Genomic DNA, 25,025 nt, shown 5'->3' on the forward strand with positions numbered 1-25,025 from the left:
CTAAGATACAGGACGTCAAGGAGAAGAGTAAACATCCCGTAAGGGCTTTATTCCTCTTCTGAAGGAGGGGAGCGTTTTTAGTTGTACAATGGATGGTTGTATCACATTACGTGGAATTACGACCTTGTTACTGTCTTTAATATTTAGAGATTAAGTATGATTTAGGGAGATGCATATGGATTCCAGGTTGACAAGGAGTGATCTTGCAATGATCAATTTTATGTATTGACTTCGCCAAGTCGCAGGGTGCCCAGACATCTGGCCAAACACCATTCTGGGCGTATCTGGATGAGGTTAACATTTGAATCCGGAGACTGACAGCTCTCCCTCCCTAGCGTGGGTGGGCCCCTTCAAGCCCACTGAAGACCTGACTAGAACAAACAAGACTAAGATGGAACACCCCCTGCCTGCCTGACTGAGCTTGAACACTGGTCTTCTCCAGCCTTTGGACCTGCACTGAAGCATCAGCTCTTCTTGGGTCTCGAACCTGCCAGCTTTCAGACCGGAATTTTTACCATCAGCTCTGCTGGTTCACAGGCCTTCCGACTCGGACTAGACCTACACAGTGGCTCTCTGAGTCGCTAGCCTGCCAGCTGCAGATCTTGGGACTTCTCCGCCTTCATAGTCACATGACCCAATTCCTTATGATCTTTCTCTCTCTATATCTATATACACACATATCCTATGGGTTCTGTTTCTCTAGAAAATCCTGATTAATTCAGATTAAATCCATTACCTTCATTTTGCAAATAAAGAAGTTAAATAATGAAATTGCCATGGTTACACTTTCATGAGCTGCAGAGTTGAGGTTCTAACGGGTTTGTCCAGTTCTTCAGCCTGTGTACTCTGCTCAACTCCTACCTCCACAAGGAAGGAAACACTGAAAAGCATTGTTTTGCTTTGCTTTTAATACTATTATTCTTACTTTATAAAATAGTAATCTTGTCACTGAACTGTAAGCGCTAAGAATCAGTAGGACACACCAAACCACAGGACCACAGGACCAGGATTCACATGTAGTGTTGCCTGGCTAACATCTTAATTTAGTAGAACCTAAACTCTGATATTGCTAGTAGCTTTATTTATCCTTTCTTGAGTATTACCTAAGTTAATAATTAGTTTTTGAAACAAACTTCCAGACAATGATAAAACAAATTGCTGTCATTGGTGAAAAATGATTATGACTTGGAAATTCAAGATAAATACTGAAAAAAGAAAACAAGGCTCCACACCAATGTCTACAAATGGAGCACACAACGTATTTTTTTCCATTTCAATTCAGTCAAAATTATATAAGCTTTCTACTCTTCCTTTCTTTGAAGCAAAAGTTTTTGTACTGGAATAAAAAATTACATTCAGAATTTTCTGCTCCATTATTTCCAACTAATAAAAAAAATAAGCAAATCCTTTCCACATGAAAAATTCAAGTCAACGACTCTATTATGTATTAGATAGTACACTGTAGGTGTGCTTTTAAAATGAAGGGCTTTCGAGAAAAATGAGGCTTCAATGGAGGAACCCATTGAAGTTATGACTTTTAAATTAGCATACTACTCAGTTATTTCTCCTTTTTTGGCCTGCCAGGATCTTTAGTAACTGTGAAGACACAACAAAATGTCCAACTTTTAAAGGCATGGAAAATGCTTAAACATCAGGGAAACAACAAGCTATCAGGAAATGGTAACTCTAAAGGAAAGGCACAACCCCCACGTCCTCTGGCCGCTTTGTCCGGCCTTTCCTGGAGATGCCAGCCATGCAACCCGCTGCTAAGCCATCTAGCCTCTGGAGGAAGCTCATCAAACTCTGCGTGCCTCCGTCTCCTCAGCACAGTGCTCCTGAGACAGTCAAACGGATACATGTGAAGTGCAGAGAGTAAGTGCCCAGCAGAGAGCAGATATTATTAGTATATTCATCTTGATTCTCGGCACCTCCTCTCTTCTCTCGACACATCCATTAGTCACCGTTTTCATCCCAAAGACACGAACCTGAGACCATCAGTCTACCCGTGGAACGTTTCCAGGGGCGTGCCCAGGGAGTCCTGTTCGGACGCGGTGGGAGTCCCCCCCCACTTGGTTTATAGCCCCACCTGGCTCTGAGGTGCCAGCCCCCAGGGGGAACTAAGCAGCGTGGGCTAGACTGGAACCCTGCTTCGGGTTCCCACATGCCCTTCTTCACGGAGTTGGCGAAACAGGCACTGCCCTCCCCTTTCACAGACGTGCCCTTAGGTACCTCTGCAACGCGTTTACAGAGCTGCAGTCGGCCAAAAGTTTGAAATCAAATAATGCACAACATGGTGGTATTTACTTGAAACAGTGGTTTTAATATCTGCATTCAAAAGCTTTTCAAGTGCCTTCCAAAAAGGTGTATAGTTTGGAAAAATCATCAAAGGACCACTGAGGAGACAATAAGAACCACAGTAAGAGAAAAAAAATTCCTGAAAAATATTTTTAAAACAATGACTGTCCATTGGCCAACAGAAATCACTACATTTTGGGGAATCTAATGCCCTTCTCAGTATCACTAAGTAAAGACTGACTAAAAATCTAAAAATCAGTGTGAAGAGGGATTACGCGTCGGCACGTCTGGGTGGGGCACCACCACAATCACTGCTACCAAATCTGGAGACGGCGCCGGGGAGAGAGCCCCTGACTCAGGGACCACAGTCCAAGCCAGGGACTGGGACTTATCTTTCCCGGACAGGCCCTGAAGGTCCCCGACCCTCTTCCGAGCTCAGAGCGCCTGAGAGGAAACCCGCTGCGGGGACCCCGCACGCAGCCCCGCTCGCTGTAGGTGCTCTGCCCGCTGCTTTGGGTGCGACCGAGACGCTGCGGCAGCAAGTAGCCCAGAGGAGGAGGGGAAGTGCCTTCACGACTGGCCCTCGGTTCTTCCAGGTAACCCAGGAAAAGGGACTCAAAGGCAACCGGGCTCATTTCAGCGTTAAACACGTTCATTTTCTTAACCATTAAAAAGACACAAAACACACACTTGCAAAAACGCTGGATGAACATGCTATCTACATAACTGAATTAAAATGCATTTCCACCGCTGTAACTGAGTTGGCTAAACTAGAACAAGATTTTACTAACACTGGGTAGACAATAAACTTCAGAATCTCCAGATCCTTAAAACAGCACTCCAGACAATTATCATGGGCAATGTTCTCTGTTAATTCCCTCTTTTGGAGGGGGGGATTAGAAATTGGACTTAAATATTAAAGTTGTTTTAAAATAAACTTTTCTCACTTGGTCAGGTTTACCACTTTTAAGTGGAGATACACCTATTTCCAGGTAAATACACCAGAATCCTAGAACTATAAAAGGCTTTAAAGATTTTTTTATAGAAAATAACACTGAAGCACTGAGAAATTACTTGGCTTAAGTGGCCGAGCTAGAGGGACACCTCGGTGACACCTCCTGCCTCACTCCTGGGTCCCTGCTTCTGCCGCTTCTCCATTCTTGATGGTGAATTAGAATGCTGACTAGATCTTTCTGACAAATATTTGTCAATAGTCTGCTGCTACTAAAGCACGGAAGCAGGCGTTAGCGAGGCAGGTGTGAGGCTTCACAACGCTGAGGAGTAAAAGTCAGATTATAAACATGAACAAGGGGGGCAAGTCATCTGTTACTGACACAGAGCAAAGTAAAACACGAGCAGAATTTTGTCCCGATGTATGAAAATGCCTTCCAGGTTTCCTCCCTCTCCGTTCTACCGGGCCACCTTACTATTAAATCTAAATGCAGCAAAATAAAAAGGCGGGAAGGAATGAGCGCTGATCTTTTTAAAAAGTCTTTGTCTAAAACAAGGTTAACTTACCTCTACATCTGTCTGGAAGTTAAAAAGGTCTATTCTTTGCCAGTTGCTTCCATCCAGGGCTAGGACATTCCACGCCTGGGAGATGGGCAAAAAGGAGCAGGGGTTAGGGTGAAAGAGATGCATTTACTGAGGCCATTAAATAAAGTCTGATACAGCCTTTGTATTTGCAAACTTTTATTCTTGGTATACATTAAGTTGATCATCAAATATGGAATTATAACAACATTATTTTGTTAAATATAAAAAGACATTTTGATTTTTAACTGTTTACTTGAACTAAAATTCATCCTCATTCTAATAAAATTTGATATTTACTGATTAAAAATTTGGTTTATACCCTACCTTGGAAATCTGTGCACATCGGCACAAAGTTACTATATCCAAGAAGGAAAATATTCTAGGAAGAAAGGGGAAAAAAACACAAAACATGAGATGGCGTTGACATTTCAGGATATTTATAACCTGAAAGATGTCACCTCACGCTCCATCTGGATACATCATGAGTTTTTTTTTGTTCAAGACTTTTCACTTTGCAACACACAAGTGTGCTGTAATTTTACATGCCATTGTGAAATATTAAATGTTCGCACACTCCCAACATGTTCTGGACACACTACACACATCCCCTTAAAACAGAACTCATTAAACTTTTATTTCCTTTGTTCTAGGCATGGACAGGAGACAAACCATAACTTGTACTGTTCAAAGACCAAAGGCAATGTCCCAAGAAGTAAGCCTGGTGAGAGCCAAATTCTTCTCATCCTGGTGCCCCCAACACACAGCACAAGCCCCTCTTTGGGTGGCAGATGCTCTAAACAGGCTCAGGCGCCTGAGCCTCGCACAACATGGCCAAGAAGAGCTCGATGATAAACCCATTTGGGCAGAAAGGTGGAGCTCAAGGTGTCTAAGTGACCAGTTTTTTGTGAGCAAAAGCCAAGAAGCCGTAGAAGATGGGAAAGATGAGGAAAAAGAAAAGCAGACGGAAGCAAACAGAAAGCTTGGCTGACAGCAGTAATGCCCCCAGAGGAAGCAGGGGCTGTCACGGAGGGCGTCTGAGCCAGGCCCTGTCACTGGAGCCTTGGAGGAGATGAGTTGCTGACAACAGCAAAGTGACATGCCTCAGTCCTGTGTAGTCACAGCTGAAGACAGACAACATCTTTTCTGTGAGAAGACAGGCGGATGGGATGAGATCAGGGACAACAACAGGATCTGAATTCTTACGGTCCTGGAAGGTAAACGTGAGAGTCTGCCCTGTGCATGGAAGGAGGAGAAGCGGGAGACGGCAAACAGCCACCTGCAGGTTCTTAAAAATTCTTCAGAGTTAACCACAGTGGTGAGCTGAAAACCCACAGGCTCGGGGGGGAAAGTAATAAAAGAGCAGAGAGCTGCACCCTCTGATCACGCACGCGCAAGCAGCACGGCAGGGCTGCTGTTAGCAGACATGCTATTCTCTCAGAGAGGCTCTAATCATTTTCCAGTAAAAGGCAAAGGATAGGCACGTAACAGCTGCACTGGCCTTAAAAAACTCAAGAGAACTTTGTACACAGGAAAATGCTAGTGGCTGAAAATGTGTACTTAAATGTGTGTGTGTGTCTATGTACTTAAACACCTGCACTGCCTCTGTGGGAACTCACCTCAGCCCCCACCCTGCAAGCTCTCCTGCCTCATGTGTCCATGGTCTGTGCCCACGACCATTCCCCAAGGAGCCACAGCTTACCGGCAGCTCCCCAAAGGACCAAGGACCAGACAGAGAAACAAGTATGGTACAGCAGTCGCATTTCCTGTTGCATGCTGGGGTTGGGTTCTACAGTGCACGCTGGAGGTGAAAAGGAGTGAGCTAAGTTTTCCTTGAAAAGCCCTGATGAATGAACTGCACCTTGGAAACCACATACTCTATCATCTCTTGGTAGAATAACAATAACAACGGTTCACACTGATTATCTACTTCCTAAGTGTTAGCCATGGTTTATGTTAGTCATTTAATTGTCACAACAATGCTAGCTCCACTTTACAGAGGAGGACACTGAGCACAGAGGGGTTAAGTAACCCGCCCAGGCCACGCAGACAGCAAGAACGGAGCTGGGTTTGCACCCGGGGCAGTCTGGATGGAGGGCCTGAGCCCACGACCACTTTGCAAACCGCCCTGAAGTTCAGCGCAGCTGTCCCTCAGGATTGGACAAGATGCTATTTCTTCCACTGAGCAGGAGATGAGGTAGTCTGTGTGCAGTGAGCTTGCTGCATGAAAAACATGTATCTTTAAACGCTGGAATCACAGTAACTGAAACAAGATGCTCACACATTCAGACACATGTAAGAACCAACAGCTGGAACACAAGTTCACATTGCTTACTACCCTATTTTATGGTTACTGAATGAAAAAACAGATTGGCTTTAGTATTTACATTCTTTTCCCTCTCCCCAATGCCCTCATGATTCTATGTGGTTGAATGTGCACCCCAAACGGCCAACCTTCAGCCTGAGCCAAATTCCTGGATCATGTTTCAATGGATGCCCTGGCTGACAGAGCCTGGGACCCCGGCAAGACAAACAGAGATGGCAAGCGGAGTCAGAGGAGTGGGAGAGTGAATCCTGGCCCTTCCAAAACATTATTTTCGAGCAATAACTTCACCCTGAATCAGGAAAGCACCACAGTGGCCGCCGGGTTATCAGCGCACACACGCAGGGCTACGCAGAGAAGACGTGCTGCTGGACTCCGTGCTCTGCTCCACTGGTCTGTGCCCATTAGGCCCTTTGAACTGTGGTGCTTTGTAACAAGTGTTGACATCTGGTAATGTAAATCCTTTAACTGTGTTCTTCTTCATCAAGATTACCTTGGTTATTACTGGCTAGTCATGGTTCTCAGAATCTCCACTTGTGTTTTAGAAGTAGCCTATCCTTTTCCACAGGAAAACTTGATCCATTTTTTAATGGGATTTCACTGATTTATAAGAACTTGGAGAAGAATTGAGATCTTGACAATAGTAAGTCTCCCAATCCAGAAATGTACCAATAACTAACGACAAGAAAGGAAACCCACAGACCATTCTCTCTTGTGACTGTAAAGCAGAAATCCTAAACAACATATTAGTAGATCAAATCCAGTGGTATATAAAAAGATTTAACACATCATGGTCAATTCAAACACTGATTTAATGTTTTTAATCAATCAGTGTAATTCATATTAATAGAATTAAGGAACAAAATCTAGTCCTATCTCAAAAGATGAATTGTAGAGCAACTGTAAAAGATGTAACATACAAAGGGGGACCCCCCCCAAGAAAATGGAATTTATACAAAATTGTGCATTTATTCTTACATGTTTAAACTTCAGCGATCTTCAAACTACTCTGCATTTGATGCAATACACCTACTGAGACAATTTTTCCACTGCTCAGTTTTTGAAATGTCTTCAGTGTGATGCCTTTTAGTGCTTTTGCCTTTTTTTGTTTCACCTCTTCCACATTGGCAAAACACTTCCCCCTTGAGGACTTTTTTGATCCAGGGAAACAAAAAAAGTCACTTGGGGTGAATTCTGGTGAACAAGGAAGGTGGGGCATGGGGGTCATGCCGTTTTTGGCCAAAAACTGCTGAACACTCAGCGTGGTGTAGGCAGGTGCGCTCGTAAATCACCCATCATGATATGGGCAAAGGTGCTGAAAGAGTCTTCAAAAAAATTTCATGAAGCCGAAGGCAGCCTCTCACAACAATGCCAGCTGGTGCACTGATACAGATGGGTTCTAAGAATGCTCACCTGGTGGGGGAAGCCTACTACAAGGGGCCCGCCCTCCAGAAGATAATTCTGATTTTTTTGGGTCCCCCCTTGTACACCTAATGGCAAAACCAGAAGAAATATTTGAGGCAATAATGGCTGAGAAGATCTCACAAAAAAAGAATTGTAATTACACATTTCAATGGCTTTGTGGAGTAGTTTAATATCCCTGTATTCAGTTTTTTTTAAATAATGTTTTTGATTGCTGACACTATTACAGATGTCCCCATTTTCCCTGCCTTTGCCCCCTCCACCCAGCCCCCGCACAACAAACTATAGATCCAAAGGCTCAGAGAACTCTAATCATAATCAATAATGGATTGTAATTTACCTCTTTTTAAAATAACATCCTCATTTAGTCTGGTGTTAGGGTAATACTGGCCCCATTAAACTCCCTTTCATCTATTCTTAAACTTTTTCAGGGATAACTGTAATATAATAACGATAAAAAATGATTAAAAATTTTTTTTTCAGTCACTATATTCCTTGTCTAATTTCCTTCACACATACATTGCATCATCTAATCTCACCTTCTGGGTCTCTCTTAACCTTTTCTGTATTTCCATATTTTTATCTCTCTGTGCTGAATTATGTATAAATTTCCCATCTCTGTTTGCCAGTTCTCTCATTTCCTTTTCAGCTTCATCTAATAGATGTTTATCCCTTTACTGATCCTTATGGTGGATCATTTCCTTAGGTACCTTGCAATGGTTTATCATGACCTCATTTTCATCTGATCATTGATTGATGTGCAGTAAGCTCATGCATCTTGGTTTTTGAAATGTCCCTATAAAATGTTTTTACATTTGATTCTGACAAGTTCTCCCAAAGGTTTCATCTTTTTGGCATAAATTTTACATTAATTTCTAAGCTTGGAATCTTTAAATCTCGTATATATGAGATCAGATTTCGCAAGACTTTTTCGCCTTCGCCGAAAGCCCTAATCAGAAATGAATTTTTTGTTTTCTGGGTTTTTGGGGGGTTTTCTACAGGCCCATCTTACACGGTGAAGGGAACTTCCCAGGGTCTCCGCCTTATGCAGAGGTCACACTCAGGTCTCCGGCTTGTCCCTGCAAGGACTCACCTCCTTTCCCCAGGCCGCATTACTATCCCAGCCGCTGCGGGTTTGCTAACCGCTCCAGTTATGAGTCCTCTAAAGTTATTTCCTTCTTGAACTATGTATCTACTTTTTTGTTTTATCTTATTATAATCATTGTTTGCCCTTGTGTTTTCATGGCAGCCCGACGATAAGGTTACAGGATCCAGAAGTCAGGTGCTCCTTTTCTTTGAGGGCTCTACTGTCTTTGATGACAATTAACAGTATGGTATACAGAATGTTCTACAGTGTAGAACATCGACTATCCTTCACTTCCATTACTGTACCAAAAAACAGAACAAAACTACATGAGCTATTGTGCTGAAAAATCCGTTATATGCCTTATCTTTTATAGGTAGATATGTGAGGGGTTTCTGGCAGATTATAAGACTAATATTCTGCAAACAACTTTTTTTGACTGAAAAGCAGTAAGATACAGAAGGAAGAACAGGAGGTTTAAAATAAATAGGCCTTGGCTGAAGTCTCAGACCCACACAGGCCCTTCAAACTCCAGATACCATATTTTTAACAATTGTGGAAACTTGATCAACTCATTTAACCTTTGAGCCTCAGATTTTTCATCTATAAAATGAAGATGATTAAAACTGTTCTATCATCAAATGATGATAATGAGATTGCTACAGGGTATTCAGGAAGCATTCCTCTTTTTTTCTCCCCACAATAATAATCAGTAGTAAATGTTAGAGTGAAGGGGTCATACACACTGAGAACAATTTCTAAAAAATAACAGTAATCCACAGAAATGCCAACAGTTTCTCTCAAACGGGAGGCAAAACCTAAACAAAACTTTAGGAATGTGTGGGCAACTTGATCACATGAACATCAGTTGTTCTGCTAGAAATGGCTGTGGGTTAAGAGGGGCAGTAAGGCCCAGAATATGATGACTCCTGGCATTTCTGTATTTGCATGCTTTCTCCCTATCCTCAGATCATCAAAATGTGATGCCAGGTCCTCTCCCCACTCTTCAAAGAACTATCTGCTTAGAGTGATAATCCCAGAGTTGAAAATAGAAGCTCAGTTCTTTTGTGCAAATGTGTCTGAAGTGTGGGTACAGGTAACAAAACTGTTCCTAAAGACCACGAAGCCTGTGTTCACACACCAAGGTACATTAGTGAACAATTTTGTCCTTTAAGCAAATGTTAAATTTGAGGTTTCAGAGTATCGGTTTAGTGGTGTTATCTAAAAGAAAAAAAACAAACTTCAACTCCATGGGTCTTCTTTTGAGGGGATCTCCAAAGAACTCAACTATGAGACAAACATGTACACTTACGTGAAACTGTCGAGATGAAGAAATTCTGAAATCAAACCACCGCTTTTTCTCCCTACAGTCTAACCCATCAGAACTACACAATGCAAAGGCACATTTTATGAAAGGAAATCAGACAAAACCTTACCATAACTCTCATTGAATAGTAATTATGAGGTAGCCCTACAGAGTTTACCACTTCAGAAATGTTTCCAAAAGTATAGATAGTATATACACTTGTCATCTGAGAGTGTGAGAGCTGAGGTGTGTTAAAGGGAGATTTCTCTTTTATCTATGCATCTTTTTATTATGTCACTTGCTAAAACTATCAAGCTTTATAATTTAAAATCCAATTAAAAAAAAAGATTAAAGAAAATGACTCCAGAATAGCAAAACTAGCCTCACATGAATGTACAGCCTCTCTTTGGTCTGGACTCTCCATATTTTGAAAAGAAGTTAAAGCTAAGTTCATTAGGCCATTATTAAGAATGTAACCATTACATGTTCTGGTAAAGAACAGATATTTTATGGCCAGGTTCCAATAATTCTATTACTAATTTATTAATAAAAGTTTCATCATAAATATTGAGCACTAAACAGTAACTAAAACACCATAAAAGGAAATTAGAGCCAGCTTCTGACTAAATTTATTTAAAAGACATTTTAAACATGAAGAGTGTAGTCAAAAGGAAAGAGCAATGGCTTCACGCAGGAGGCTGAACCACTGATGACTCTACTTCTGCCATAACGTGATTGATGTTAAAGACTCCATAATCAAGTTTCTAGAAGACGACAGATTTGATTTTTTAAAAAGAAGTCAATTGATGTACTACAGTAAATTATTTAACAATCAGGTTCTTCACTGAGATATTGTTAGCAGTAGCATATGTTAGGGTCCATATCAGGACACTCACTTTTATCAGTTGTTTGCATTAAAATTGACTGCACTGTCAAAGAGCACAGATTAAGTATTCAGTCCTCCAAAACTGATATTCATTAATAACAATAAGTGAACATTTAGTTAGTATTTATTAAATGCCAGGTACTCTAAGAGCTAGCAACAATACCACAAGGTAAAAATAGTAACATTCTTACTGACATTGTTGCTAGCTCTTAGAGTATGTTCCTATTCTTACTTTGTTACTAACTGTTACTATTGCCATTTTATAAATATGTGAAATCATGGTCCAGAGAGTTAGGTCACTTTGTGATCACAACTAGTAAGCGGGGAAAGCTGAAATCTCAACCACGTCTGGCTCCAAAAGTAACACAAACGGTAACAATGAAGACAAACATATGTAATAATGACACAATTCACTAACAGATATGTCGATTACAACAAATTAAATATTCCCATAGAACTGACTCCGAAGGAATAAAATTACAAGCTGTACTGTAGAACTGTGTGAGTCAAGGGTAGAGAGGGAGAACTGGGATACCTTTAATTTGAGTGACAGCTGGGTAGAAAAAGCAGAACTGTAAAAACTTGTTGAGTAACAAACTAACAATCAGCGTAGAAGAAATCCATAATAGTATTGGGTTGTCTTAACACTAGGGTTAAGATGTTCAGATGGACTGGAAAAAGAAATCAAAGATTTTCCTGAGTGATTCAAAGTGACATAAATAGGCGAAAAGCAGCACATAATCCCAGGTTATGCTTGTTAATGGTCCCAAAGCAGCAGCTGAGGCTTCACTTGCTGTAATCAGCAACGGGAGCAGCAGAGGGTGGAAGAGGGTGGTAACAGGCGCAGGCAGAAACGGCAGAAGGGAAGTGACCTCGGCCCCAAGCAAGGGAGGCGATCATAGAGTCCAACGCTCACACCTGCTGCTGACGGAAGACTGAAGGTGAATAGGAACTCAACAAGAATAGGCACAAGAGTCTGTACTGTCACAAAGAAGTCTACCATATGAAATAAAAATGTAAGCCTAGGACAGACCGAAGGTACAAAGACATCATTTAACTGAGCAAAAATAATCCACACCGAAGCTCCAGGAAGGAGGCAGAGGCCGCTGCGCGCACTCACCCCCCTGCGGAATGAACTTTGGTAACCTGGCTCAGACCTTCCAAAGTTTGCTCGGAAAGGTGGGCTAGGCAAGAGGAGAGCTACAATCACTGAGAATGTAAAGTCTGAGAGTAAAATGGCAGAAATCATTTAAAGGCCAACAAAAATTAAAATTCCAAGACTGGCTAGAGTTAATTTTGAGATTCGCAAGCCCGAGAAGACCCACAGTGGCAGTAAAACTAAAATTCCCCTCGCAGCCTCCAAAATAAGAACAGAAGTGGGAATGCAAACCTATGAATAGATACATTATGCGTATTTGCTCTCAAATGGCAATTCTTTTTGAAAAATGATCTATGTATGAGCCTTGTGGCACAATTCAAAAACTCTGACTCTGAGATTCTTAACAGCTGGCTCCATCATAGATCTTTAAAAGAACTAAAATTTCTAAAACAGCAGTTCAGAAATCATATTAGCATAGAAAGTGATATAATTTCCTTTTTTTTTTTTGGTCAATAGATAGAAACTGTTCCATGGTTGAGTACAGTGTAAAAGCTACACCTACCAGAAGGGAAAAAATATTAAGTTAGCAGCCTTGAGTCACAGACAGCAGCGGTATTCAGGAACACGGTGTTTAATCACACCACAGTGCTCAATGACTAATACGGGTCTGCCTGGAGCTGGTTACGATTCCCCCGAGTAAGAATGACACATTCGTACTACGGCTTGAGGGCTGTGCTAAGACATGTTCAGACCAAGACTGAAACCTTGCAAGTTCTAGGGCACACCTCCATTCGCTAGCCTGTTGGGGACGGCGCCCCCTACAGTTGCGCTGATAGCCTGCCCACCCTAACCCAGTCATGTTGGTTCTAACAGCCTATCATGCTTAATCAAGACCTTGCGTGTTTTATGAAAAACATTTCATTCCTTCCTTGTTACCAGTTGCTTAGCTTTCAAATGGTCTAAAGGGCCAAAAATACTGTCTAAGCCAAGCAAATATTTGTGTTATTGAAATAAAATATAATCGGTGGATTTTTCTCAGGAGCATGTCATGAGTTGATTCTCTTTTATTCGCTGAGTAGAATGAGCTCATGACAACAGTGACCACACCTCATGACTCATGACACACCCTCTGAAGCCCCTGAAACGTGATCACCACCACAAAGAAGCTAAGTCCTCACCCTGATTCTGAGGACAGCGGAGGTCAGGAATCTGAGGCCTTCACAGAGTGACTCTGTGGTGGACTCCAATATGTAAACAAAACTCATACTCATTCCCCCAAAGCTAAAATGAGATGTAACAGGCCAGGGAACGGAGCACCTAGTCATTCTCTTATTGTATGCCAGCCTTTCCTCAAATTGTTTCCGTGGAATATTAAAAGGGTTCCATGGTAAGTTTAAAACACCACAACTAGCCATCTGGGAGCATCACGAGGCCTATCAGCTTACCAAGGCTCTGAGGAGTCACGCAATAAAGAAATCAGTTTTGTTCACCTAGTGTTTCCCATACTCACTTGTGCACAGAACCTGTTATTTTTGTTTTCTGGGGTTTTTGTTTAATGTAACATTAGTGTATTAGGTTGGCAAAAAAAAATGTGCTTAGTTTTTTCCATAAAATGAAAGACACATTTTTCATTTCACCAGTAACTGCACTGATTTGGATATTCTGAGTTTGTGGGTTGTGCCCCGCTATTTGCTTCCAGTGGGCAGAGGCCGGGGCGCTGCTAAACATCTTCCAGTGCCTAAGGCAGCCCCACAGCACAGACTTACTTGGTCAAAATGTCAGTAGCATCAAAAAGCTTTGCAAGCCACTTCTGACACATTCGATCAGTCACAGCACCTTCTCCAAACACTGCACAAATCTTTTTCTGTACTTTAGTTGTATTTTTACCGTGCATTTCACGGTATTATTACCATGAAATAATAAAGCATAATTTGCACATCTTCTTCTATCTTCAATATTAAAATGGCTACATAAAAATTCACCAATTTTGGTAAGTTTTTAAAAAATGCACGCTGATATGACAAGCTGTTACAATATTATCTAACAAAATTGTTTTGAGTGAAGTTAAAGACAACTAAAGTGCGACTACAGCCATCATATAGAAAAAAACTAAATGAACTTTCTGGCCAACCCAATATAAGAAGAGTTTGGGAAATGCTACACAAAGATTACCTTATGTGTATGTATTAATTATTTGTAAACTACTAAAATGTAACATCCAAAACTAAAATAAGATTTCTTTGATCCCTGCGGAGCACTGAAGGAAATTACCATGCCTCGGGGCCCATGACTGCTGGTGACAGCTTCATTTGGTAAAATGACAAGGAAAATACCCTTTACTATAGATTCAGTGATGCCAAAAACAAAGGATAAAAAGCCTATTTGATATAGTGTTTACTGTCACCTAGCACATTAATTCTCATAAAATGGATAAAAACATATCAATATTTGGGCTGAGAGCATTTTAAATGCTCAGTAAAAACACAACTGTACTTATTTTAAAATCCATTTATCAGAAAATAACTAAAGGCCTACGACTTCAGGATCTCATAACCTTAATAATAATCTCTCCTCACATTATTGACATTGAGATTATCTACTGATACCAAAACCATGGCACCTACTGAAGATTATTACAATACTTACCACATTACAAAAAGAATCCAGACCAATGTTATGTACATACTTAGTACATTCTGGATTAGACCAAGTAAAATTTAACAACAAGCTGAACAGCATTCTATAAAACAAAAACAAAAAGTCGGTTAGGCTAATTCTGTCTGTTTGTCTGTGCTATGGACTCACAGTGAGAAAGAAGACTGTCTTGGAATTTAATGATGGAATCAAATCTGAATTCTTTATCTAAAGCTTATCTACATTTACTTACCTTAAAAGGAGTTCTTTTGGTAACTTTTTGTTAATAAGGCCTTCATCATTATTTGAGAAAACCTAAAAAGAAATAAAAGGGAAATTGTTAGTGTTCCTCAGTCAATTAAAAAAAAAAGTTACATGTTTTTTAGATAGGAACACCCCAGTCACTGTCCTACAGATATGACACTAATTTCATGAAGCCACCACACTTCAATGTGACATATTTAAGAACAATTCATATCCTATCACTATTCTATTTTTAAAATATGGCAACACACAGCCATTCCTATACTGTATTGTACTGGAGATTCTAGCTGAGGTTATTAGGCAAGAAAATAAATAAAAAGCATCTTGAGGGGAAAGGAAGATGTAAAACAACCTTTATTCGCAGATGACAATCTTGTATATAGAAAATTCTTTTAAAAATCACAAAAGAATTTATTAGAACTATTCAAGGAGTTCATCAAGGTTGCAGCATACAATATACAAATATGTAATACATTTATATAAAAATAAATTTTATTTCCATACATTAGCAATGAACGACCTGAAACTAACATTCAAAAAATGATCTCACTTACAATAGCAGTAAGAACAAAATACTTATGAATATATCTAAAGAAGTACAAGACTTATATATTGAAAAGTTACACAAAGTATTGCTGACAGAAATTTAAAAAGACAAATATACTCATATCCCATGTTCATTCTCAAACTGATCCATAAATTTAATGAAATCTCTATCAAAATGCCAGCTGCCTTTTTATCGAAAAATTTAAAAGCTGACCCTACAATTCATGTAGAAATGCAAAGGACCCAGAACAGCCAACATAAAGTCAAGCACTGTATAACGATGTTTCGGTCAACGAAGTACTGCATTTACAATGGTGGTCCTGTAAGATCATAATGGAGCTGAAAAATCCCTATCGCCCTAGAGGTGGTGTGGCCACCATAACATCGTGCTGCCAATGCATGATGTTTATCTAGTGCACAGCAGTGTCACAGTAATGCCCTAGGCCTTCACGTTCATTCACCATTCCAACTCACTGACTCACCCAGAGCAACTTCCAGTCCTGCAAACTCCACTCCTGGTAAGCGCCATATACAGCCATACTGTTGTTATCTTTTATATTGTATTTTTTAAAGATTTTATTTATTTATTTTTGGAGAGAGGGGAAGGAAGGGAAAAAGAGAGCGAGAGAAACATTGATGTGAGAGAGAAGCATCGATTGGTCGCCTCTTGCACGTGCCCCAACCAGGGACCAAACCTGCAACCCAGGCCTGTGCCCTGACCAGTAACCAAACCAGCCACTTTTCACTTTGTGGGACAATGCCCAGCCAACTGAGCCACACCAGTCAGGGTTTTATCCTGTATTTTTACTGTACCTTTTTCATGTTTACATATGTTTAGATACGCAAACACTACAATTGCCTACAGTATTCAGTACAGCAGCATGCTGTACCAGTCTATAACCTAGGACCGACAGGATATACCACACAGCCTAGGTGTGAGGTAGGCTGCAGCACCTCAATCTGTGTAAGTGTACTCTATGCGTCCACACAACGATGAAACTGCCTAATGATGCATTTCACAGGACGTATCCCATCATTAATCAATGCATACCTGTAATCTTGGAAAAGAAAATGAAGTCACACTTCCTGATTCCAAAACTCACTGCAAAACTACAGTAATCGAAACACTGTGGTACTGGCATACGGACAGACATATTAGATCAAGGAAATAGAAAAGTCCAGAAATAAACTTTTCATTCCTGGGCAACTGATTTTCAACGCGCATGTTAAGATAATTCAATGGGAGAAAGAACAGTCTGTTCAGCCAGGACAACTGCTATCCACATGCAAAACGAAAGAGCTGGGCCCTACCTCACATGATACAAAAAATAGCCCAAAAGTGATCAAAGGCCTAAATAAATATATGAGTTAAAACTACAACCCTTAAAACAAAATGTGAGCATAAACCTTGGTAACCTTGAATTATGGTTTCTTGGATATCATACCAAAAGTACAAGCAACCAAAGAAAAAACAGGACTATGTGAACATTCTTTTTTCTCTATGGTTTGCCTAGAATGCCCAAAATTTTTCTTTTAATTTCATGCTATTGTGGGATACTCCATATTCTCAGAAGTTTCTCACACAATAAATGTGAATATAGATACATTACTAAGGAATTTAATTGAAAATATAAATAAAACTAAACATAAAAAAATGAATTTTAATAGAAATGATGTTGAAATTGTATTTTTCATGTGGCTAATCAAAAAGTCAACTGTCAGCTGTAAAATTAAAAACAAATGTAGTTTAATGTTAAAGAGGAAGCAAGAAGAGGGAAAACCAATGCAACTTTAAGGAAAATGTTAAACTATATCTACTATAAATTATATCAAAATGTGACCCATAATAGTTATATTAACTTTTGAAGAGTTATCCTCGTAAGAAATCATTATGGATAGAGACATCCGTAGGCAAGAATCACCGATAGCAGATATGTTTTTGTACTAGCAAGGGAGAACAGTGGGGAAAAAAAAAAAGAAAAAAAATAAAGAAAAAACAGGACTTAAAAATCAAAAACCTCTGTGCTTCAAAGGGTATCACCAAGAAAGTGAAAAGAAAACCCACAAAACAGGAGAAATATTTGCAAATCACACATCTGATAAAAGGGCTGTATCCAGAATGTACATAAAAACCTCTCAAAATTCAACAATAGAAAGATAAATAAACCAGTTTAAAAATGGGTGTGGAATTTGAATGGACATTTCTGCAAAGATATGCAAATAGCCAATAAACACATTTTTTAAAATGTTCAAATCATTCATTAGTCCTTACGGAAGTAAAAATCAAAATCACAAAATACTTCACAGCCACAAAGATGGCTAAAATCAGACAGATAACACATGATCAGGAGAATGTGGAGAAATTAGAACCCCCACCCCATGCTGGTCAGAACATAAAATAGTTCCAAAATAGCCACTTCGGAAAACAGTCTGGCAGTTCCTCAAAGGTTAAACAGAGAGTTATCCTATGAACCTGCAATTCCAACCATGGTAACTACCTAGAAGAAATAAAAATGTATCCATACAAAACTTTGTACATGAATGTTCATGGCAGCAGTATTTATAATAGCCAAAAACTGGAAACAATCCAAATGCCCATCAGCTAATGAACATATAAACAAAATGTGGTCTGTACATATAATGGAAAATGATTCACCAATCAAAAGGAATTAAGTACTAATATATATATTACAACAGAAACAAGCCTTAAAAACACTATGCCACGCAAAAGACGACACCAACAAAAGGCCATATTGTATGATTCTGACTCCACAAGCACGTCCCCAGCGACCGCTGCGCTGCTCTGCTTCCTCAGCTGCCTCTGCCCCAGCCCCTTCTCTCTCACAGCCACCCCAGCGCTGGAAGGGGCAGTGGCTGAGGCAGACACTACGGGGTAGAAGTGAGGCACAAAATGACGCAGGGGAGACAGAGGTCAAAGTGCAGGTCAACCCACGGCTGTCCGTACCTGAGCTTTGGTTGTCTGCACTTGGGGGGAAAAGAGCCAAGTAAATCCTTCAGGGTGTTGCTGGCACAAAAAAAAAGAGTTTGTCATAAAAAAGAGCTTCCTGGCTCACCCGGTAAGACACTGAGGCTCTTACTCTTGGTGTGGGACAGATGCCCTGGGCACAGCCTTCGGTCTGAGAAGCTGCCATAGTGTGAGGGCTAAGAAGCCAGATGTTGAAGACACACTGGTTGAGTTCAAATCCTGGCGCTGCCACTCGTCAACTGTGTGACCCTGGGCGAACTGGCTCATCAATCTGAGAGTGTTGAATGGGTGTATGTCCAGGAATGCCAATCTCCTAGGAATGTTGGATGGATTAAGTGAAATGTGAAGTGGTCAGCCTAAAACTAGGCACAGAGAAAGGCTCTATGAAAGAGAATTACTGTTAAAATTAAGTACTAAAAATGATGTTCCAACCCCAGTGCAGGCAAAAGGGAGACCAACATTGTCAAGGGTAAAAAAATTAATAGAGAAACCTCTTCTTTCCACAATCTATTAACATAGATCTCATTATAGAGGCTTTCTTGATTATGTCACATGATGGCAAATAGACCGAAACTGTCTGTAGACCTTCGGCATACTTTCAAGTTTTTCCCTCACCTTGTGCTTCCTAACGCTGTTATAGAAAGGGAAGTGCCAAAATAGCGGACATTCCAAGAGGTGAATGAAAATGGGAAAAGTGTATGATACTATGTTATTTTATATTTCCAAAAAAATAAATCTCCCTTAAAAGTTAAAGGAATGGAGTATTAAGCAATAACAAAAGCCTAATAGCAGTAAGTATCCTAATGTATATTTTGATCCACATGAGTTAAAGTTTAAACAATTATTTGCTGTCTTTTGGGAACAATTTTAGAACATACAACTAAAGTAAATGCAAAAAATTAATATTAGGGAAAATCTCAGCAAATAGTATTTTATTTTTTAAAGTTTCATCCCCCAAGTCTAAATGGTTCTCTGTAAAGCACTGGCCTTTATGATTTACAAAAAGCAGGCGTCGATTCCTGAACACAAACTGAAGTGACAGGAGAAATTTTCAGGGCTATTACAGCCATGAGTATGAACCTTAATCTAATAACCTGTCTTCGTCCATTCTTCTTCATTTCATCTCTGCGAAAGAGGAGGGCGGGCAGGAGGCTAGGATGCCGACTTTGTTCTGTAGCATCTTGTCCAGTGCCGGGAATAACAAAATAGAAGTACTCACAAGTGCTCAAAACATTCAAATCCAAATCAGAAAACTAATTTCCTAACAGACATATGCCACATATATTGGGGAACATATGATGACACACTATACATTAGTTTAATCCAGTGTTTACATAAGTAGGGTCTGTGACAAACTGCCTGATTTTGAAATCTGGCTCCAATTATCTGGCTGGGTGACCTGGGCAAGTTACACTACCTCTCTGAGGCCTTAATGTCCTCATCTCTAAAGTGAGGAGATGGTATTTTCTTCATAGGGTTGTTGTGATAGTTAAGTAAGACAAACAGGTGCTTAGAAAAAAATGCTTCATGCATAGAATTTCTAAAATAAAGGCCAGCTGTCATTATTGCTACAGAGGCAATAGAAACAAGTGGCTCAATTGAAGAAATTTTCATAGAGAAATAAAGAATTCCAAAATTCACGTGCAAAGTCATTTACATCAACTGCTAAAGCTGTATGTCTAAATTCAAGCACTTAATGAAGGGCAATGTTATCATCTCGAATACAGTTCCAGGGATTAATTATCCAGGCAGCCTCCTCATGCCCCCTCCTACACCAGCACCCATTCATTCCCCACCTCCCTTGGAGCCCAGACATCAGCTTTTCACTCAGTTGAATCCCTTCCATGAAATAAATTCTTAATGCTTAACGATACACAAAAACAAAGCACTTCTAAGTTCAGCAAAACAACCACTAGCGTACAACTACAGTAAAATACTTTAATTTTAGAGTAAATAAAACTCCAAAATTCACAAGTGAATCAAGATGGACTGTGGGTCAGACTGGAAGGGGTGGAGGAAAGAGAAGAGAAAGAAAATGGGCGACAAGAGGGATATGAAATTCCAGAGAGCTGTGAGCATTAATTCCTGAATATTCTTCCCTTCTCCTTGCTCTAACTCTAAGGGCTTTTCTCATACGTAACATGTAAGAGTAAGTCATTGTAATATTTAAAACACGAGTTTTGCAAATTTCACTTTCTCCAACTCTTGCTGGCTCCATTAACTTGTCACTTTAAAGCAGTTCAGAATTAAAAAGAAACACAGAAAATAAAGACGACACTGCTGTTATTTGTGGGTGATGTTCTTTTCCTGTTATCAACAAGCCATACACCTGGCAGTGGTCTTTCCGGAGTCAGTGAGAGATACAGACTATACACCTTCTCTTCCTAAGATGCCTCTCCCTAGTTCATAAGAACGGGCAGAGCCAGCCAGGGTTCCCAACGGCAGGTTTCTCTCTCCAGAAGGCCAACAGGCACTTGGGAAGCACCCTGTATTTTCAACTTAGTGCCTCCACTAGTCTACATTAAATTACTAATGGTTATTTTAAAAAAAAAAACAACAAACCTGTTTCTTAAAAATAGCCATTTCCTTATTACCCACCGCAACGCCTCTCAAATATTCTATGCCAAAGGTGTGTCCTTAAGTGGAGAGTCCAGCTCCAGTCTCCTTTTATACCCTTTGGAGGCCTCTGGGGAAAACACACCTTTGGTTGGCAATTTCCTGAGTCCTATTTAAGTCAACATCTCAGCTGAGTCTTCAAGTCAGATTTTAAGGAACGAGCTTACTGGGGGCCAGGTGGCATGCCCACTCTCAAGTTTACTGAATTAAGGTGAAGTGCTATGACTTCCTGAGGGTGCAGCATCCAGGTAAAAATCTCCTGCCCCCATTTTTTTTAAAAAGGAGGCGGAAATCTCCAAAATTACAAATTTAAATTTACACATGCTAAAAAACCTGCCAGAGGGATGAATTTGAAAGAAATGCACATGTATTATATTAATTTCTATACATAACTGCAGAAACAAGACAGGAAGCATATAGACTGCAATCAACACAGTGCTAATATAAATACATGATATCTTTTTTTGTTGACCACACCCTCTCCGTGGCTTCCCAGGCTCGCCAGAGCCAAAGAGCGTCACGCTGTCCGGCGGTGCACTGCGAGGGGGGTCCCAGCAGGGACCCAGGCATTCAGCGGCAGAGAAGGCTGGGTCGCGGTCGCCAGGGACAGGCGGGCGTTCCGCGTCCTCCAGGGTTCCCTCCCCGGGGCCCGCCCCGCCCTGCCCAGCGCGGCAGCCCCGCAGGCCGCGGCCCGGCCTCTCCGCGACCCTGCGCCGCCCGCGGTAACCCAGCAGGCGACCGCCCGGGGACTCCGCCCGGGCCGGAGAGGGCGGGGCGGCCGGGCCGGCGCGGCCCCCAGACTCACCATGGCCGAAGAGCCGCCAGCGCGCCCACAGCCCGAGTCACACGGCGCCGGCAACGCCCGTTGTCCTGGTGACGCCAGCTGGGCGCCCCGCCCCGTCCCCAAGGTGGGCTCGGGAGACTGCCATTGGCGGGCGGCGATCACGTGACACAAAGGCGTGGTGCCCCCCTGGACAGCCCTCGTGCCCCCCACGCCTTGACTCTTGGGCGGGGTCTCTTCGCTTTCCCTAGTTGGCACCTGGTCCGTCATCGCCCAGATCACCTTGGCATCCCTCACCTGACAGATAACCGAGCCCTTTTTTATGGATTCTTTGTTTTTAAGAAGCATCTTACACAGGTGAAACGAGAAAAGAATAGAACCACGCTCGATACCAGCACCTGAGCTAACCACTGCTTACATTCTAGTTTATCTGTTTCCAACAAAATACATATTACATTATATTGTATTCTTAAAAATGGGAGCACACCATATGCACTTTTATAATCTACTTTTTTCAATTAAAAATGTGAATGTCAATTCATGGAATAGCATTCTGCATGTACACTCTTAATTTCTTAAATCAATTGACAATTTGTCCAGTAGTTCTAATATAGTTGAAGAGAAACTTCAAACCCAGCCCATTAAATCTGCGAAGAAGAGAAACAATCAAGAGTTGACCTGACATTTCCCCTTGAATGTCTAAGAGGCATCTCAAGCTTAATAAAGCCCAAATAACACTTTTGGTCCAAGTTTCATACTCTCCAGTCTTCCCCATCCCAGCAAATGCTCCCACTATCCCCTTAGCTGTTCAGACAAAAACCTATGCATCACTCTTGACTCACTCCCTTCCTCACACCGCACATCCAATCCCTTAACAAATGTTCTTGACTCTAAAAAATCCTGAGTCTGTTCATTTCTCGCCCTATCCACATCACAGCCACCATCACCTGTTGTGTACCTGAGTCTCTCTCCATGCCACCTACCTTCCCTCCTGCAGTCTACACAACAGCAGCGTTCCAGTGGCTTCTCATGGCACTTAGGAAAAAGATCCAAACTCTTCCATGGCCTACAAGGTCCTCCATGATGGGGTCCTCGCCTGCTGGGCTAACCTCATCTGCCACCCTTCCCTCGCACACTCCATACTAGCCATGTCTTATTTCCTGAGATTCCTCAAACACGTCAAACACTTTTCCACCCAAAAGCCTCAGCAACAACTCCTTCCTTTATTTGGAATAGTCTTCTTTATTCCTTCACTTGATGCAAGTCAGTTATCTTCTCAAATGTCATCTTCACAGAGGCCTTCATTGACCACTCAGTCTGAAGTCTCTCGCCCCAGTTACTCTTTCTCACCCCAGTCACCCTCTCCTAATAACTGCCTTGTTTTCAAAATATTCACTGCTCCTTGAAATGACCTTGAAAATGTTTTGATGTATGAATTACTGCCTGTCCCTTCACCCTGGAATACAAGATGTCTACCTTGTTCCACCTCTGTGCTCCTAGTGTTTAGAACAGTTTCTGACTCACAGTGCATGTTTAATAAACATTGATGATAGATCGACTGAATGAGTGAATGAACATGGACCCTAGGACTGCGTGGTCAGTTTCAAGATACAAATCAGAACATGACCTGTTAGAGGAGGGGGTGTAATAGAAGAAAAACTGTAATTACTGGCAGCTCTTACCTGCTTTATTATGAGATAAACATAAAAGTAAAAAGATAGTAATGTACAGTTTTTAAAAGGTGAACACCTACATAAACACCATCCCGTTTAAGAAGTTGAACATTTTTTGCCAGGAACCCAGAAGACCACACGTGTTCTTTCCTAATATTAGCCCCCCTTTCCAAGTGACCACTATCTTAATGTTTATATAAAATATTTTCTTGCTTTTTAAAATAATTTTTGTAGTTCATTCATTTTAATTGCTGTAAGTATTCCACTGAGTGTAATATAAGAGTATGTCGATTCACCTGTTGATGGGCATTTAGGTTGTTTGGGTCACTTCCTGTTCAGGATCATTATAAACAATGCAGTTATGAGCATTCTCCTTGTGCATATGAGCACTCATTTCTCTAGGTGAAGTTTTCTCAGCCTTGGTGATTTTGACACTTAGGGCCAGATGATCCTTTTTGTAGATGGGTATTGGGGGACCATCCTATGTATTATGGGAGGTTTAGCAGCATCGTGGCTTTACCCTCTAGAAGCCAACAGTATGTCTCCACTTGTGAAAACCAAAATGTCTCCAGGCATTCCCTAATTTTATTGGAAAGGCAAAATTGCCCCAGTTGAGAGTCACTGCTCTAGGGTAAAAAATGAGGAGCAGAATTGCTGGTTGGTACATTTTCAGATTTACTACGCAGAACCAAACTGCTTTCCAAAGAACTTGCAACAGAACTGACATCATGGAATTAGCAGAGCAGGGAACTCCAAGAATTGATCCCTTGCAGGGATTGGTCCCTTGTAAGAATTGGTCTTCCCAGCAAGAATTAAGGTGGAAAAAATGGACAGAATTAACTTTTTGGAGCTGTAGAATCTAATAAAACACCAGTGCTTAATGAAGAATATTCATTCTTTATCAGGCAGTAGAATATGGCTAAGAAACATTACATACTTTTTGCTTACCTGCCTAGCATTCCCTAATCCCCAGCGCTCAGCAATCTGTGGACAATGGCCTACATTCCTGATACTGTTTACAGGTACCAGGGAAATCAATATGGACCTTGTTCTCAAACACTGTTGTCACACATTTGACCTGTCTGGTGGTTCCTTAAGGGATCAGCACAGAGACTGACTTTATTTCTCCCCGTCAGGTGGGAGTGGCTTTCTGGGTGGTATCTGATGAGAACATTTAAAAATATATGCTACCCATTGCTGTTTGGGGCAAGAAATGAAAGATGAGACAAACAGGCAGACCCAAAAGCCTGGGTACGATGAGGAAGATTCTTGGGGGAATAAAAGCTATAAAGGGATACCAACCACACCGGGGAATCTGGAGTACAAGATGAATACCCATGGCAAGACACGTGCTTAGAAAAGACATGCAATGACTCAAGACTTACACCTTTGGCTGATATTTGGATTGCACAATAAGCAGGTAGTGTAGGCTAAGGCAGAGTTGTAGTCAGCTTGGCTTAGTATTGAAGGAGTATCCTAGCTCACAGCTAATACGCAAAGACTAAGGGAGTTTTTTTCTTTTTTTTTGGTCTCCAGGTATTTAAGAAAATATCTTTCAGTCATTAGCTAACTGCCAA

At 41.1% G+C, this 25,025-nt stretch overlaps 1 protein-coding gene across 1 annotated transcript in view; it reads right to left on the minus strand.

Annotated features, from left to right (window-relative positions):
* FBXL2 (F-box and leucine rich repeat protein 2) overlaps positions 1-21,834 on the minus strand; it is a 41,949-nt gene extending 20,115 nt beyond the window's left edge. Inside the window, exons 1-4 of the mRNA XM_054595742.1 lie at positions 21,800-21,834; positions 14,836-14,897; positions 4,156-4,210; positions 3,814-3,888 (exon numbers count right to left, since the gene is read on the minus strand). Coding sequence (XP_054451717.1) covers positions 3,814-3,888; positions 4,156-4,210; positions 14,836-14,897; positions 21,800-21,802 — 195 coding nt within the window. The 5' untranslated portion in view covers positions 21,803-21,834. The remainder of the gene's footprint in view (positions 1-3,813; positions 3,889-4,155; positions 4,211-14,835; positions 14,898-21,799) is intronic.
* Between the last annotated feature and the right edge of the window lie 3,191 nt (positions 21,835-25,025).

The sequence above is a fragment of the Pteronotus mesoamericanus genome, unplaced genomic scaffold, assembly GCF_021234165.1.
Source record: "Pteronotus mesoamericanus isolate MK-2021 breed Mesoamerican mustached bat unplaced genomic scaffold, CSHL_Meso_final scaffold_54, whole genome shotgun sequence".
Classification (NCBI taxonomy): domain Eukaryota; kingdom Metazoa; phylum Chordata; class Mammalia; order Chiroptera; family Mormoopidae; genus Pteronotus; species Pteronotus mesoamericanus.